At 37.6% G+C, this 18,152-nt stretch overlaps 2 protein-coding genes across 5 annotated transcripts; one reads left to right on the plus strand and one right to left on the minus strand.

Moving 5' to 3' along the window:
- Positions 1 to 6,339: 6,339 nt before the first annotated feature.
- LOC127795228 (DNA-directed RNA polymerase II subunit RPB2) lies at positions 6,340 to 14,004 on the plus strand. 4 transcript variants are annotated; one of them, XR_008021764.1, is made up of 26 exons: positions 6,340 to 6,645; positions 6,948 to 7,169; positions 7,259 to 7,549; positions 7,673 to 7,870; positions 8,361 to 8,425; positions 8,521 to 8,607; positions 8,694 to 8,814; positions 8,926 to 8,970; positions 9,054 to 9,191; positions 9,483 to 9,555; positions 9,780 to 9,856; positions 9,945 to 10,052; positions 10,175 to 10,291; positions 10,473 to 10,628; positions 10,727 to 10,831; positions 10,923 to 11,048; positions 11,129 to 11,206; positions 11,299 to 11,394; positions 11,476 to 11,591; positions 11,699 to 11,768; positions 11,847 to 11,900; positions 11,985 to 12,128; positions 12,305 to 12,604; positions 12,791 to 13,213; positions 13,295 to 13,544; positions 13,631 to 14,004. XR_008021764.1 is itself a non-coding variant. In XM_052326770.1 (25 exons), exons 1-25 carry the CDS (start codon positions 6,403 to 6,405, stop codon positions 13,412 to 13,414), a joined length of 3,573 nt encoding a protein of 1,190 aa, XP_052182730.1. In that variant the 5' UTR covers positions 6,340 to 6,402; the 3' UTR covers positions 13,415 to 14,004. The 4 variants fall into 4 exon arrangements, 1 of the variants encoding a protein (XP_052182730.1); XR_008021765.1 differs by having other exon boundaries at positions 13,667 to 14,004; XR_008021766.1 differs by having other exon boundaries at positions 13,681 to 14,004.
- LOC127795230 (uncharacterized) lies at positions 13,589 to 17,696 on the minus strand. Its single transcript, XM_052326771.1, has 8 exons — positions 17,422 to 17,696; positions 17,235 to 17,324; positions 16,224 to 16,283; positions 16,065 to 16,104; positions 15,887 to 15,980; positions 14,647 to 14,706; positions 14,494 to 14,585; positions 13,589 to 14,424 (listed from the first exon to the last, which is right to left on the minus strand). The coding sequence occupies exons 1-8, from the start codon at positions 17,532 to 17,534 to the stop codon at positions 14,338 to 14,340; spliced, it is 636 nt and encodes a 211-aa protein (XP_052182731.1). The 5' UTR covers positions 17,535 to 17,696; the 3' UTR covers positions 13,589 to 14,337.
- Positions 17,697 to 18,152: the final 456 nt, after the last annotated feature.

Below are 18,152 nucleotides of genomic sequence, written 5' to 3' on the forward strand. Positions count from 1 at the left end.
ATAAAAAGAAAATAAAGAATTTCAAATGAATGTTCTGTGCTTAATAGTTGCAATTTATTTTTAAGTTTTAGACAAAATTTTAAATAAAATAAAATTTACTATAATAGTAAAAGAATAAAACTATTATGACTATACTTGTTTTTTTATATGTGGGTTATGAAATATTTTAATCCTTTTAATAAAATGTATCAGAACAAAGAGTTGTAAAGAACATTTAAAACATTTTATATCCCAAAATATAAAAAAATAAGTATAATCCGAACTCAAAATAGTCAATTTCATGATAAAATTATTCAAATATGTTCAAGTTTCAATTTATCTTTATTTATTTTTATTTTTTTAAATATAAAAAATAGTTTTGAAAAGATGAGAGAATTGAATGATTAACAGTTGAATGAACTACCCTTCTTGCTAAAAAAAAAAAAAAAGATAAATTGAAATTTTTACCTTTTAAGTTCTCTCCCCTCCTTTCTCTCTCCAAATTGCATATGCAAATTTTATTTGACAACAAATATATTTCCAAAATATAGTGAAATCTAATTTCAAATTTTCAAAAATGGGACGACTAATGTTTATAGTAGATTCATACATAGGGTCGGCTCAAGGGACATGTTACCGAGGCATGTGCATAGGGCTCTCAAAATGGGGGGTTCCAAAAAGATTTCAAAAGTCAGTCATCTCTGTTGGTTATTGTATAAAATTATTTTATTTTTAATTAATAATTAAAAAAAGAGATTGAAATAATTATAAAAGAATCAAAAATAAAAAAAATATGAAAGCTGTTGAAATAAAATAATTATTTTAATTTTATTATTAAAATAAATTTAATAATTTTTTTATTTTTATTTTTTATTAAGCGGTTGAGGGCCTCTAAATTAATAATGGACTAGAACCCCGACCCTTTGAATCGACCCTGTTCATACACAATGATGAAAATGAGAATAGTATAAATAAAAGATTTTTTTTTTCAATTCTATATTTGTTTTTTTATTTTTATCTCTATCTTTATATTTATAATCTTAGAGTATTTTATGTTATCCTTAATCATTATATTCTTAAATAATAGGTACCCAATAAGCACTCTTGTATATATAAAAAAAATAAAAAGAAAATTGTCAACAAAAAATATGACATTAATACAACTCAACCGCGAATAAAAAGTATAGAAACATATGGGTGAGCAAAATTTTGATTAACCAAAATAACTAAATCGAAACGGTTAAAATTAGCGGTTCGGTTTGATTTAATTTGTAGATTGGTTTGATTTATTTTTTAAATTTGAGTTTTTCAATTATTTTGGTTTGATTCGATCTTTATTGAAAAAAATCAAAATAACTTAATATCAAATTTATATGCACTTACAAGATTTTTTTAATTAGGTCAATGAACCAAAGCAAAAATTGAAATCCACATAGAAGAGTTAATAAGTATTCACAGGCTTGAAAATGGGACAAAAGTTTGTTTGGAGCTTGTTTTGTTATACAAATTAGTTTGACAGCCCAAAGTGAGAGCATGTTAAGCAAATAAATGAAAATAAAAGTGCCCATTATCAAATTTTGTTGGTGATAAATCATAAAAAAAAGAAAAAATTAATTATTAAGGAGGAAAAAGTATATGCCAAGTAAAAGGCTTGCGGCCCATTACCACGGCCAAGGCCATGCCAAGCCCGCAATTGAGAAGTTACAACCTGCGGCTTGACGATTCAAATGGTTTGATGACGACGTTTTCTCATAACTAAATTTATTATTGTATCCTAACAACAAAAGTTGAAAATTTTCAAGACATTTTCACTTGAGTTTTGCAAGTATATTATTATTATCAAAACAAATCTTAAAATTTCGCCATGTATTAATAATATAATGAATTTCATTATTGATAAATGTTTTTATTACTTATGCAAAAAGTATATTTATTTTGAATTAAAAGAGAATTACTTTTAAAAATATTTTTTCTTTCTCATATAAAAAGTAAATTTATTTTGAATTAAAAAAAATTAGTTTTAAACATGTTTTCTCTTACTCATGCAAAAAGTAAATTTATTTTGAATTAAAGAAAATTACTTTTACACGTGTTTTATTGTTTTAATAATTTATGTCTCAAAACCTTATAGTTGAATTTTCAAATCTTGATTTCTCATGCAAAAAGTAAATTTATTTTGAATTAAAGGTGAGACATGTTTTCTTATTGTTTGAGAAAGTCTAAACATTTTTTGAATTTTAAACTTCATATTAACCTTTTCTTTAGTGGCTAAAATGCTTATAAATTCTCATCAAACTCACTTTTTGAGTATCCATTTCACATATTGCACATCCAAAGCTCCAAAAAGCTCTCAAGCTAATTTTCAAGTATTCCAAAACTCTCAAAAATTCATTATTCATCCAATGAAGAGTCATAAGGTAAGAGGAGAAAAGTTCTTCAAGTCTTCTATGACAAATCCGAACTTCTTCATTTGAGGTTACAAATTTATTTATTTATTTAAATATTATTATCTTGTATAATTTGTTCTTAATTGTTTATTTGTGTCCAAATGTGAACAAATTATTTGTAAACATTTAAATTATTATTGAGGATTATATAGGTTTCCTAAATCCATTAAAATTTAGGTGAATCTAGTTTCCAATGTAAGCTAGGGAGAAAATATTGGTGTAGTAGTTGCCTAGAACCCATTGTAATCTAGATGTATATCTAGTTTTCAAGGTGAGTTAGTGTGGAAACCTTAGTGATTTTGATTTAGTGAAACCCCAAGGGTGGTTAGATCTTGAGAGAGTGGATTAGGTGTGTGTGGAAACACCGAATTATTATAAATTGTGTTATACCTCATTGTATTTATTTTTGTTATATCTTATGGCTTACATTTATTATTAATCTCAAATACAATTTATTATATTTATCAAATATATATTTTTCAATAAAATCATTAATCAATAATATTTATTAAAATTAAGAAAAATTTTAATCACTCAATTCACCCCCCATCTTGAGTGGTCATATCCTAAGGGACCAACAGTCGTGTTACATAGATAGAATGAGGTCACTAGGTGCAGGGCTTTTCCGCTCTTCCTAGTAGGACAGGCTCAGCAGTGGTTCATTGAACTACCAGTAGGACATATACGATCGTTCGAACAATTGAAAAAAGAATTCATAAATGCATTCTTTGTCTATCTCCCGAAGAAGAAGAATGCTATATATCTAATGAGCTTGCAACAAAAGCAGAATGAATCCCTAAAGCAATATATCGAGCGATTCAGAGCCGCGACGCAAGAAGTAAGGGATTTTCCAGTCGGGTTGGTGGCATTAACCCTACTAAACAAAACCACATACGCCTCGCTTAGAAGATCCCTAACCTTTTCCAAGTAAAATTCTGTGAATGAATTATTCGACCGAGTAGAACAGTTTATCGTCTAAATAGAAATTTTGGACGCAGGAAAAGGTAATAGAAGAGAAAGGGAAACCCAGCCTGAATTGCGAAAGACCCTACAGAATTTAGAAAATGTTAGGCCCCAACATGTGCATACTATAGACAATACAAGGCAAGGTGATAGGAAAAGCTTGCAACACCATGCACCTCAAGAGGTACTTCCCAACTTCACCAATCATTAACCCCAAGGAAAGGGACGAAGTGTGAAACGAAGCGTTACTCGATCCAGCTGGGGGCCAGGATTGTCTTTAATTTTCCATTGTAATAAAATCCTCCAATAAATAAAAGAATATACCCCATGTATTCTCGTGGAGTAAGCAAAACTATAAGCCGAACCATGTAAAATCTCCATAGGCCCAGTTATTTGTATGTATCATAGGATGTGATGCAGGTACAGTAGCTCAAGCATAGCCTGCTCCCAAATGTCAAGTCGCTTAGTGACAATCTGGTGCCGATAACCACAAGTCGGCCTGGGATCACCAGATGATCCGATGCCTATGCCCGCAGACTCACCCAGATTCCTCGCTAGAGTTTGGTGCTATGCCTTTTTAGCTAGATCCGACTCCTTAGTTGATCCGGCATGTAGGTCTCCTGGCAAACTCGGATGTCTGGTAGGAATCCCGCACCGAACCACTAGCCAAACCCACATTCCCTGAGGTAGACTGGCCCTAGGAGGGCGAAAAAGAGTTGAAGCGATCACATGACAGCTCTGACACAAGCTCGCTCTCGAAGGTCAAGTCGTCTAGTAACAATCTGGTGCCGATGACCACAAGCTGGCGCGGGATCACCAGAAGATCCAATGCCTATGCCCGAAGACTCACCTGGATCCCTCGTTTGAGTTAGGTGTTATGCCTTTCTAGTTAGACCCAACTCCTTGGTTGATCTGGCGCCTAGGTCTCCCGGCAAACTCGAATGTCTCGTAGGAACCCTGCGCTAAACCACTGGCCAAACCCAGATCCCCTAAGGTGGATTGGCCTAAGGAAGGCGTGAGAAGAGATGAAATAACCCTCTAACAGTTCTGTCATGATCCCGCTTATTGGAGTTGAGTCACCTAGTTGCAATCTGGTGCCGATGACCACGAGTTGGCCCGGGATCACCAAAACATCCGATGCTTATGCCTGCAGACTCACCCGAATCCCTCGTTTGAGTTAGGTGCTATGCCTTTCTGGCTAAACTCAACTCCTTGGTTGATCTGGTAGCTAGGTCTCTCGGCAAACTCGGATATCTGATAGGAATCCTGCGTCAAACCACTGGCCAGACCCAGACATGGAGAACACAATAGTCAGTGCACTATGATCCGTGCTGGGATTACCGGATGCACCGAAGCCTGTGCCCGTAGGCTTATCGGGATCCCTTGATTGAGTCTAGTGCTATGCTCCCAAGCTAGACCCAATTTCTTGGTTGATCAGGCGCCTAGGTCTCCCGGCAAGCTCGGATTCCCGACAAGAATCCCATAGCAGAACCTATCTCTCGAGGGCCTGGTTGCCCAGAAATAATTTGGCACCTAAGCCCCTGGCTGACGTAAGATTTTCGGGTATCCTAGAACCCTTGATTGAGTTCAGGTGCTAGATCCAGTTCTTTGGCTGATATTTTACTCTTCAATTTTGTCTAAAGACAAAATAGAAGAGTAAGGGGCAATTGTTGTGCCATGAAAAATTGGAAGGTGAAAAAATGAGGAATTTTTCCAAAACAAAAGAATAAAAAGTTTAGCCGCAAGGGTCAGGCTCGTGACGGGTGCTAGCTGTAAAGGCCTGGCTCACGGCAAGGCGGGCCTAGAGCTGGCCACAAGGGCAAGCCTCGCGGCAGCCTACCGCGAGATAGTGCTGGCCGCAAGGCGAGGCTGGCTTGGGTACCAGCCCCGCGACAGGGCTGGCGGTGGTTTTGTGGCAACCTCCTATTTGTTTTTTAAATTCGACCCATTCCGTAATTGACACGTGTTAACACCATCCATCCTTTAGATTTGTGCCCTATAAATACCCAGCTACATGACATTAATGAGAACTTCCAATTTCGATAAAATTTAGACACTTTGAATGCATCTTTACTATTTTCATGAATAGTCATTAGAATTCGAGACTAACTTTGACATCAGAAGGTCTTCGCGGGGGAAGATTCCCGCGAGCCTTCTAACCTATTTTCTGAGTATCAACAGGGTCAAATCCTTATGGCGAGACCTAGCAGCAAAGGCAAAACCTTACGACGAGATCTAGCGACGAAGGCAAAACCTTACGGCAAGACTTAGCGACAAAGGCAAAACCTTACAGCGAAGCCTTATGGCAAAGACAAAATTTTATAGCAAAAGAGCTAGTGGCGAAACCTTGTGGCAAAAGGACTAGTGGCGAAGTCTTGTAACAAAAGAGTTAGTGGCGAAGGCTTGTGGCAAAAGGGCTAGTGGCGAAGCCTTGTGACAAAAGAGTTAGTGGCGAAGCCTTGTGGCAAAAGCCTTATAGCGAAACCTTGTGGTAAAATCTTATGGTGAAAGAGTTAGTAGCGAAGTCTTATGGCGAAAAAATTAATGGCGAAATCCGAGCATCCTAGAGGCGAACTCTCTTGATGCAGCTTCTCTTACACCAACTTAACTTCACCTGATACTAAACTCGAATGAACACCACATCACAAATTTTAATTCTTATATTTTTTTACAACAAGAGATGAATTTGAGTTTAGCATTTAAACCCTAGATCAACATGTCACTATCCTTAGTAATGATACTTTGGGGGTTTAGGGGTCCCATTCCATTAATGCTCGGCTCAACCATCTCAGTGTTCACTAAATACGGATATAGTGTTTAGGATTCACCTCCGGTTTAACTATTCACGAAATTTGTTCCGTTACCGGTTCGATGGCCGGTCCACCATTAGGAAACCGGCTCTTCTTTATTGCATATATAATGCCCCGAAGTCTCAGGTTTCCAACACAATTCAACCCCTCTTCTCTCTCTTCAAATCCCTCAATCCGCGGGCAGAGCCCGAAAGCTTGGAACAATGGACTTGGAAGAAGAGTATGATCCATCCTACAACGAAGATGAGGAAGAGGAGATCACTCAGGAAGACGCGTGGGCTGTAATCAGTGCCTACTTTGAAGAGAAGGGACTGGTGCGGCAGCAGCTCGATTCCTTCGACGAGTTCATCCAGAATACGATGCAGGAAATCGTCGACGAGTCAGCCGACATCGAGATTCGACCCGAGTCCCAGCACAACCCCGGCCACCAGTCCGATTCGGCCGAGGTGCTGCAAACCTTTCTTCTTTAAATCGCATTTTCTAGGTTGAGAAAATGAAACCCTCTCGGCAAAATTGGCAATCGCGTTAGAATTGGAAGATATATATGTTAGATATTCCAGTGGAAACCTAATCTATGGAGGTTCAAAAAAGTTCAGAAGCACGAAAGTAATGTGAATTTACTTTTTTATGCTGTTCAGAAGCAACTAAAACTATTCATTCTACGGTTGAAAAACGTGGAGCAATTTTTTGTGGTTTTCTTGTACTATAATTTTGCTCTAGGGTTTTAACAATTATGAGTTCTATGCAGACCATCTATAGGATCAGTTTTGGTCAGATATATTTGAGTAAGCCCATGATGACGGAGTCAGATGGAGAGACTGCAACTTTGTTTCCCAAGGCTGCGAGGTTGAGGAATCTGACATACTCAGCACCCTTGTATGTGGATGTCACAAAGAGGGTTATAAAGAAGGGACATGATGGCGAAGAGGTTACTGAAACTCAGGACTTCACTAAAGTCTTCATTGGGAAGGTATATGAATTTAAATTCCATTTCCGTGATTTGATGGTTTGAGTTCTGTAGATTGGTTCATCTGCTGATTTGTCGCCTTGTCTTTTAAGGTTCCCATAATGCTCCGGTCCAATTACTGTACCTTATATGAGAATTCAGAGAAGGATTTGACTGAACTTGGAGAGTGCCCTTATGATCAAGGAGGGTACTTCATCATCAATGGCAGTGAAAAGGTTCTCATTGCTCAAGAGAAGATGAGCACGAATCATGTCTATGTGTTTAAGAAGAGGCAACCAAATAAGTATGCCTATGTAGCAGAAGTTCGGTCAATGGCAGAGTCGCAAAACCGGCCGCCCAGTACCATGTTTGTGCGGATGCTCTCTCGAGCTAGTGCCAAAGGGGTAATGGAGTGAAATTATTTGTTTGGGGGCATATTGGATAAATGCCAAAAAAATTTCCCCAACAGTTTGAGTTGTTCATAGAGTTTTATTTTCTTATTGTTTTCTACATTTCCTTGACTGCAGGGCTCTTCTGGCCAGTATATTCGTGCCACACTTCCATATATTCGAACAGAGATACCTATTATTATTGTGTTCCGTGCTCTTGGCTTTGTTGCTGATAAAGACATATTAGAACATATATGTTATGATTTTTCTGATACTCAGATGATGGAGTTGCTGCGACCCTCCTTGGAAGAAGCATTTGTCATACAAAATCAACAGGTATTGTTCCTCTTGCAAACTTGTACTCTTCGTTTGAGGTTTGTGATTTGTAGTATTTTTTAGATGTTAACAATGGTGTCAACGTGCTACATTTTTGTTTTTGCTCCCTTCATGTCTTCTGTTTGAAATTCAGTACATGTTGTTAGCATATCCTATAATGTCCCATTTTAGTCATATAATATGTAAGATTTCAAATTTCCATTTTACCATACTTGTTATGGGACCAGCTGGATGGTTTAGTTTTTAGAGTTGAACTTATTATATATCTACGAATCTTTAGCAGCTCCAACTCCCTTTTTGTTTGAAATTTCATTTTCTAGATTGTGAATTTTGTTTTCTTCTTAAAATGCATATTCTGTGTAACTTTTAGTCTTGCATTCTTTCTTTTTCATTCTCTTTGTTTTATTTATCATTTAACTTTTTTATATGGGGTTGATGGTGGCTGCTTGCCCTTGCTTATGTCTTTATGGTGTTCTCTCTCCTATTGTAGGTTGCACTAGATTACATTGGGAAACGAGGGGCCACAGTTGGTGTCACAAGGGAAAAGAGAATTAAGTCTGTCTTATTTTTAATGGTTTTATGTGCATTTCAAGCTGTTTGGTTCCCCTTTTACATTTTGATGGATAATTTTGTACATACGAATTTTGCAGATATGCCAAAGAGATCCTTCAAAAGGAAATGCTTCCTCATGTTGGGGTTGGAGAATATTGTGAGACGAAAAAAGCTTACTATTTTGGGTAGGTTATGTATTTTGGACGTAAGTATGCTTTTTGTCACCTTGTAAGTTATGAATGAATCTAAAGACACCTACTATTTCTGTCAGATACATCATCCACAGACTTCTGCTGTGTGCACTTGGACGGAGGGCAGAGGATGATAGAGATCACTATGGCAATAAGAGACTGGATCTTGCTGGCCCTTTGCTCGGTGGACTGTTTCGAATGGTCTGCTGTTGATTCATATTTTAATGGCCACTTGAAGTTGGTAGCCCTGTGTTACAAATTGGATTTCTTTTTTATTTTTTCTTCTAATTGGTTTTTGTTTATGTGCTACAGCTATTCAGAAAGCTAACCAGAGATGTCAAAGCTTATGTCCAAAAGGTTCTTTCTGATGCACAGCCATTATGTGGTTTACCATCTTTATTTTTGTTGATTGTATTTAAGAATTCTTGTCTTTGATTCAGTGTGTTGATAATGGGAAAGACGTTAATCTTCAATTTGCGATCAAGGCAAAAACAATTACCAGCGGCCTCAAATATTCACTTGCAACTGGGAACTGGGGACAGGCAAATGCAGCTGGTACAAGAGCTGGTGTTTCACAGGTTTGTCACTGCCTTCCCACTTGGCAAGACTAGCTCCCTTAATCTATATTTCCAATTCTTTTTTTAACTCCTAATTTGAAATGTAACCTGCATGGGTGACTCAATCATTGATGGTGCTAGTCTGTGGGCAACTTGGAAACTTAAACGCCATGTTTTGACTCTTGTTGGCTAATGTAGTTATACCTAACATGTATGTCCTGTGGATTGGTGCATGCATCTAGTATGCGCCACCAAAAAGAAAAGAAAAAAGGCTAATAGTTGTTTGTTTGACTGTGATCTGATACTGTTTAGGTGTTGAATCGGTTGACTTATGCCTCCACTTTGTCGCACTTACGAAGATTAAATTCACCAATAGGGCGTGAAGGTAATTTGAGTTGCTTCCGTTGGTTTTAATATAATTATATATATATGTATATATGTCATTGCAGTTACATGTGGATACAGTATATTATAACCATATTCCTTGGTCATTTATCTCTCTGTTTACTGTGCATGCACTACAAAACAACAAGCTTAGATGGACACATGCTGAAAGCTTCATCGTTTTGTTAGCTTGTTGATTTTTGTTTATCCTTGTAATCTTTCCAGGGAAATTGGCGAAACCACGTCAATTGCACAATTCTCAGTGGGGCATGATGTGTCCTGCTGAAACACCGGAAGGACAAGTGAGTTGTGATTTAGGAAATTTATAATACTATGTGCTACATGGTCTTTGTTGTTTTTAACTTATGGTTTGTCTGGTTTGTACGTTAGGCATGTGGGCTGGTAAAGAATCTTGCATTGATGGTGTATATAACAGTTGGATCAGCTGCATATCCCATTTTGGAATTCCTGGAAGAATGGGGTACCGAGAATTTTGAGGTTAGCACTTGAGTGCTTTGTAAATGCAATTAAATTTTTCTTTTTTCTTTTTTTTTTCTGGATTTATTTTCTGCCTTGATTACAGGAGAAATCTCTGGATTTATTTTCTGCCTTGATTATAGGAAATTTCTCCTGCGGTGATTCCCCAAGCTACAAAAATATTTGTTAATGGTTGCTGGGTCGGCATTCATCGTGATCCTGACATGTTAGTGAAGACACTAAGACGACTGAGGCGACGGGTGAGTGCAAACTTAGTTTAACATAGAGAGGTCAGCCTGTGTTGGTGAGATGGCTACCTTAATGATACCTTCTGTGATTGAATTGTAACTTTACTAGAAGTAGTTATAACTTGTTAAAGGAGTGCACTGTTTCTTCATGTCATTTGACTAGTCATGTAAAACTGTACTTTAAATTGCACAGGTTGACGTTAATACTGAAGTGGGAGTTGTTAGAGATATCCGCTTGAAAGAACTGCGAATCTATACTGATTATGGGCGTTGCAGTCGTCCTTTATTTATTGTGGAGAAACAACGACTTCTAATAAAGAAGAAAGACATTCAGGCATTGCAACAAAGGGTAAACTAGTGGGACATTCTTCTCTCTTATATCAATGTTGTAATACTTGATTTTCAAAATTTTGCAATTACATCGATGGTCACATTTGGTCCCTGCAGGAAACCCCCGAAGAAGGTGGCTGGCATGACCTTGTTACAAAGGGATTCATAGAATACATTGATACAGAAGAAGAGGAGACTACCATGATTTCCATGACTATAAATGTGGGTTAGAGGAATAGTTTAGCTAAACTGAAATCAATCTGCCCACTGACTCTATGAAATCCTTACAAGAAGCTAACTGTAATTGTTTTAGGATCTCATCACTGCAAGGCTCAATCCAGAGGAGGCCTATTCAGATACTTACACCCATTGTGAAATCCACCCATCATTGATTTTAGGTGTATGTGCGTCAATTATTCCATTCCCTGACCATAACCAGGTAAGTTTGCTATGCTGATGAATGTTTCCTGATCTAAAACTTTGATTACTATCTCACTCATTTATTGTTGGCTCGATCAGTCTCCGCGTAATACATATCAATCTGCAATGGGCAAGCAGGCCATGGGTATATATGTCACCAACTACCAGTTCAGAATGGTATGAATTGATTCCCCAAGGGATAATACATGTTTCATCAGTTCATCTTCCATGATCTATATGGTTTACTCATTGTTTTGTAATTTATACAGGATACCTTGGCCTATGTGCTCTACTATCCACAGAAGCCACTTGTTACTACTAGAGCCATGGAGCACCTTCATTTCAGGCAGCTTCCTGCCGGAATTGTAAGTATCAGACTTGCATTTCTTGTTTAGTCCTCATTCCAAAGGTGGTTCTCACAGTTTTATGTCTTTTACTTGCTCTAGAATGCAATCGTTGCCATTGCTTGCTATTCTGGGTATAACCAAGAAGACTCTGTCATCATGAACCAATCGTCAGTAGACCGAGGGTTTTTTAGATCACTTTTCTTCCGTTCTTACAGGTATGGAAAAATTGAATTTGCTTCCTCTTCTTTGAGGAAAACCTTCTGCTTGAAGATGCCCCATCGTTGTGGAGATACTATGCAGTTAAATCTTTTTTCTTTCACAGGGATGAGGAGAAGAAGATGGGAACACTTGTTAAAGAGGATTTTGGTCGTCCAGATAGAGCGAACACCATGGTAATTACTGAACTTTCTAGAAAAATCTGGTTTTTATGCTTGTTAATATCAACCTTCTGACTCAAATTGGGTTTACAGGGGATGCGGCATGGTTCGTATGATAAATTAGATGATGATGGTCTTGCACCTCCTGTGAGTTCCTAGAGCTTTCTTTTCTCTATGTTGTCCTGCATGGTGGGTGGATTTTCCTGACAGCAAACTAAAATCCTATTTCAGGGGACAAGAGTTTCAGGGGAAGATGTGATAATTGGGAAGACAACTCCAATCTCTCAGGAGGATGCGCAGGGTCCAGCTGCACGTTACACACGCCGCGATCATAGCACAAGCTTGCGCCACAGTGAAACCGGGATAGTAGATCAGGTAATCCTTCTTTTAGACCATTCCTTTTTGAAAGACAGTTATATATTTTATTGGACCTTATTGATATTGTGAAATGAATAATCTCTTGGATATGCTTGTGCTTCTGGTCGCTGTTATCTATATATATACTTCCACAATATGGGTCCCTTTATATTTTTATTATGATGGTTCTGTAGGTTTTACTAACAACAAATGCGGATGGGTTGAGATTTGTGAAAGTAAGGGTCAGATCAGTGAGGATACCTCAGATTGGGGACAAGTTTAGCAGTAGGCATGGGCAGAAAGGAACAGTTGGAATGACATACACACAAGAAGACATGCCGTGGACTGTGGAAGGAATCACCCCAGATATTATTGTGAATCCCCATGCTATTCCTTCCCGGATGACAATTGGGCAGCTTATTGAGTGTATCATGGGTAAGGTTGCTGCTCACGTGGGAAAGGAAGGGGATGCGACTCCTTTTACAGATGTCACAGTAAGTTGCACCACAAAACTTGCTTCCTTCAAGTTACTGGATTGCTTTGTCGTGTGATTCTTGCTACTGTCAAATGTACTGTCAAGCTAAACTGTATTATCTTGTGCCTTAACATTTAAGTGCACTACTAGTTTGGACAGTTACCTTTCTTCATGGCGCATTTATCCGCTGTTCCTGATGTTGCAGGTCGACAACATCAGCAAAGCTCTTCATAAATGTGGGTATCAAATGCGTGGGTTTGAGACCATGTATAATGGTCACACAGGGCGCCGGTTAACAGCTATGATATTCCTTGGTCCCACATACTATCAGAGACTGAAGCATATGGTCGATGACAAGATCCATTCGCGTGGACGCGGTCCTGTACAGATCCTTACAAGACAGCCCGCCGAGGGACGTTCTCGTGATGGTGGACTCCGATTTGGGGAGATGGAAAGGGATTGCATGATTGCACATGGCGCTGCTCACTTTCTCAAAGAAAGGTTGTTCGACCAAAGTGATGCGTATAGAATTCATGTTTGTGAGCGTTGTGGGTTGATAGCCATTGCAAACCTCAAGAAGAATTCTTTCGAGTGCAGAGGTTGCAAGAACAAAACTGATATTGTTCAGGTGAAAATCTGTCAAAACCCCCCCTCCCCTCCTCTCTCTCATATAAACAATTTTGCTTAGTATTTGTTCACTCTGATGCAGGTTCACATTCCATATGCCTGTAAGTTGCTTTTCCAAGAGCTAATGTCTATGGCTATAGCGCCAAGAATGTTAACAAAGGAGATTAAACCAGCCAAGGACCAGAAGAAGAAAGCAACTTGATGTTCTTCAGCTCCAAGAAGCTAAACCAGCAGAATAACAAAAGAGCAGTGCTTTTTGTTACTCTGGCGTTCATGAAGTTATCAATACAAAGTGCGAATGTGTTTCTACGGATTGTTGTATAAAGTACTAGGTGAGATATTCGGAGCTCTTGTTAGCATGGTTTTAGCTTCCACTTATATATATATGGATCTCTTGAGGTTTTGTACCTAAGGGCAGGTGGTGTGAATGAGCAAGAGCTTCACATCATTGCAGCTTGTTGGTTTAAGATTGGGAGCTTGCAAGGATTTTGGACGACCGCTGCTGCCTGGCTTAAGGAATCAGCACAGTGGATTTCGAGGTCTACTACAACTGTATCCTGGGATCCTGAAATTTATACTAGTCTCATGTAGAAACACCGGTGAAAGACGGTTTTTTGCGCCGTAGTTGAGGACTTGAATGGTTTCTCCAAGGATATTATGAAAAAAAACGACTCTTTCTGTTAGAAATTTTATACTAACATTGTCAATCTTTATCTTCTTCACTGTAGAGGCTTAGTGCCTATGTGTTTACATTAACATTAACAAGCCTTAATACTTTACTTGGCTAAAGAAGATATCAAGCCTTCATCCCATTTCAGTGGGGCTGGTTTTGATGTCTAGGGTTTTCTAGCTTGCCAATCATTTATACCCATGCTGACATGTATGTCATGCTCCAAGAGTTTTTCACTACATTTTTCCTGGTTTCCATTTGTCCTCTTTTTGTTAAAATTTTATTTCATTCCATCCACTCTTCTCATTAGCCTTTATTGGTCTTGTTTGCCTCTCAAAACCATTGTATGGCAATTGATGGAAGCATTGTTGTTAACCAATACACTTACACACCTGGAAAAAGCATTTCGAAGCAACTCCTCGGCTCAAAAACAAATTTATCCTCGAGCACGCCGTTCAATCATCAGGAGGGAAATCTTCATCTGAGGCATTTTCCAGGAATGAACCTAGCGTCTTTCTCAAAATGCTGAATGCTCTATCATCCTGCATCCAAAGAACAATGTTCTCTTTACAATTTCACAAACGAGAGAGAGTGAGAGAGAGAGAGCTCACATGCTTTTTCTTCTTGAGTGACTCTTCCAATTCAGCAATTCTATTTGCATAGTCCTCCTCATGTTGACAGATCATGTTCTTCTCCTTCATTCCTGAAATCACGAGTCAGTATACTGTGCTCTAGGGAAAGGGGTGAAGTGAGTTGTTGCTTACTTTGTTGTTCATATCGAAAGAACAAATTTTCCTTCTCTTCTTCGTGCTTGGAAATAGCATCTATCAAACACAAACTAATGGCAGTTAGCAGTAAGCACAACTTGAAGCGACATTTTGAAGTGGGCTTGTCCATGTTTGGCAGGGGATGATAAAGGGTTGTTCAGAATCTCGTTGATCATGTCTTTCTAGGAATGTCAACAAGTTAAATATCGATATCTAGATGGCTATACTAGGGTTAGATGTGATTTATTATTTTGTTCTTTTCCTGACCGGGTCTTTAGTATTCAGATCCCTACTTTTCCTCATCCACTCCCTCAATCACTCTCCCAAACAATCTCAAATAACTGGGAAGATTAAAAAAAAAAAAAAGATCATTACTCCCTTGCAGACGGCCTTCTATTCATTGTTTTTTTTTTTTTTTAACAGAGAAAGAAATTAGTAGGGGAAATTCTATTGCACAAGAGCCTCTGGAAAGTTCAATGTACCTTGGGTACAGGCCTTTTTCTAAACCTTGTTCATATTCACTTACTAATATTCTCTTTGATTAATTAATAGAAAATACTTATCTCTATACTTTTTTTTCTGACACCACCTTGTAATCTCACTAATTCTACATAATAAATAAGAAAGCAAAGTCATTGTCACAAATCTTAATTCTACTAGGTACAGTTAACTACATGAATTCATGCAGCTAATATGGTGACTCTCCCATCTTGTCTAGATTTCATTTTGATAGTTTTAACAATTACCTAATTCAATTATCATCCTTTATCTAGACTTAGAATTAGCTATGGTAAGAAGTAATACTTTTAACACTAGGAAAATTCTTTTTAATGTCAAAGTTAAATTGGATTTTAATGCTCCAAATGTTTAGGAAGTATGCTCAGCAAAAAACCGTAATACATTACCCGTTTAATGGGAGTAAATAGCTGCTCTGCAACGTAAATTTGGCGGCGGTAACATAAATAATTCTAAAAGAAAAGTGTCGCCTACGGTCTTGACATCCTCACCCCCTTTCTTATCTCAAAGTTCTGAAAGTAGAATTATAAAATTCTTACCTCAGCTAAACCCATATTTTAATCAAGCTGGCATTCAATTGCCTAACATTTAATACAGATCTAAGCCCAATTAGAAAGTACTTCATTTTCATCTATTCTTCAAAAAATCTGTGGCTGTATGTGGAGAAATGCTGTTAGTTGAACCACAAACTTTCAACTGAAACAGAGATGATCTAAGTTACCTTTTAAAGCCTGCAAATGTGATTGCTTTTCCTTGCAAAATCTATCATAAACTAAGTTGAACTTGGCAGTCTCCTTCTTTAACAAATTTTCACACTGCGGATAAAATCAGATCCATTTAACCCATTAAATGGTCTTACAATTTAAATATTAAAATAAGTTCTTCTCTTCCCTGCATACCTCTTTTGAGCTCTTAAGAAGTGCCTTTGCAAGAATTTGCCTGAGAATTGAAGATGTGAAGATAGTAGTAAAGCTGCTGTTTAAAGATTTAGGCCCAAACCAAATATGTGTGTTTAAGGACTCAGTTTCGAATGTGTGTGATTTGGAAGTCATCATCACCTTTCTTTCTCAAATTTGCTCTTCAATTCATCAAGCTTCGTCCTGATCTCTGCAGCGACACTGTGAATGAGCCATGGTAGAGTAATTTTTAGTCATAACTGAATTGAATTGAGGGGGGCCCAAAGAAAATGTGAAGGAACAAGCAAAAGCAAAAGAAGAAAATACTTTGAAATCAATCCTTGCCTAAAGAAATTAAAAGGTCAGTTTCATTTGTTTTTCTACTTAATAGAATTCAACCAAGAACAAAGAAACTAGGACAAGAAAAACACTCCGAGAAACTATATAAACTGTGTATAGACCGGGTGTCTCCATGTAGAAACACTAGTAGCAGAGACTGGATCAAACAAAATTCTTTTTCGCTGCTTTTTAATTGGGTCATCAAAGATCATACAAGGCTGAGTTGAATTTAAAACAATAGCTTAAATGCCTTCATTGCGTTATGAAATTTGGAATGAATAATATCAGGGCCACTGTAGCTACAAGGCAAAGCATCAACGGTGCAACACACATGTTGATTCTTTCAAATATGAACAGGTAGAAAGCAAAAGCAAAAGAAAAAGGAGATGATCACCACCACAATCACAAATTTAGACTTCCATAGATTCATATATCACAATTTTTCACTTAGCTAAAGATGAAAATACATCCGTGAGACGCAAATTATTACAGTAAGTGCCCTATCAGATTCGCCGCTAACAATGTTCTTCTGTACGTGTATGCAATGCATGCATGTAACTAAGGGTAAACATTCTTTGCAAAACTGGTGCAATCATACCTGGCGAGATAATATGTTTGTGTTTCCCAGCGTATGTATGTGTGCATAACTAACGCACGTATCATGAATGAGAATTGAAATACAAAACTCGACAGAAACACAAAGAGAACAAAACTGAAGAGTTCATCGGATCCTGTTAAAACTACAAAGCCAATTAGATCTCGATTTCGCTTCATCAGTAAACTTCAAACATGCAAACATTCATACACCATTTCTAAAACCTAAAATCGTTTCACCTTGAAATTGTCTCCTCATTCTTCTTCTGTCCGTCCTTGTGGGCGCGCTCTCTGATCTGTTGCAGAGCGGAGACTATCCCTTTGATATCACTGAAATTTCGAACAATTTCAAAGTAAACCGCAAGTTCCAAAAACGACATCAAATCACTGAAGAAAATATAAAATAAACCGAGAGTCGAAGACATACTTGGAGAGAGCTGCATCGAAGTCGTCCTCAATGGCGTCGCGCTTCAGTTTATTCGGTTTAGAAGTCTCGGATTCCGAAGCTCGTTTCTTCGCGCTTGATTTGACGGTTGACATCCAGAATCGGTGCCTGCAATGCCAAGACTTGGCGATCTAGAAGACAAGAACACCTACACACGCAGAGATGAGAAGGTTTTTCGTGTATAAATTCTAATTTGAGAGAATGGTTTCCATTGGCGCGAGGCAGAGCGCAGCCAGTTGAGAGCTGCTTAATGAGCGCAAAATATTTAAAATAAGGATCAAGAGATCCGACCGAATCAAAATCTGCACATAAACCCTAAATTACATAAAGTACTCCCCATATTTGTTAAAAATGCAAAAATATTCTCTACATTTCTAATAGCTTTTGATTTTACATCTCTAATTATACTTTTTTTTTGGTCACTATTATAATTATTAATATGACAAAAATACCCTTATATTGTTATCCAGTTATGTCGGTCTCTATTTAAACATAAGAAGAGGAGAATAAAGAAAAAATAAGAATATGTCAATCATGTTAAAATTTGGCGAATAAATTGAATCGAGAGAAAAATGATATGACTTTTAATTGTAACTAATTTCTCAATTTATGTTCATCATTTATTAATGTTCCTCAATTTTCTCCCAAGTCATCTATTAAAAGTCATGTCATTATTCACGTTATCTTACTAAATCACTTACTAGGTCATCATT

This window comes from Diospyros lotus, chromosome 2 (assembly GCF_014633365.1).
Source record: "Diospyros lotus cultivar Yz01 chromosome 2, ASM1463336v1, whole genome shotgun sequence".
Taxonomy (NCBI): domain Eukaryota; kingdom Viridiplantae; phylum Streptophyta; class Magnoliopsida; order Ericales; family Ebenaceae; genus Diospyros; species Diospyros lotus.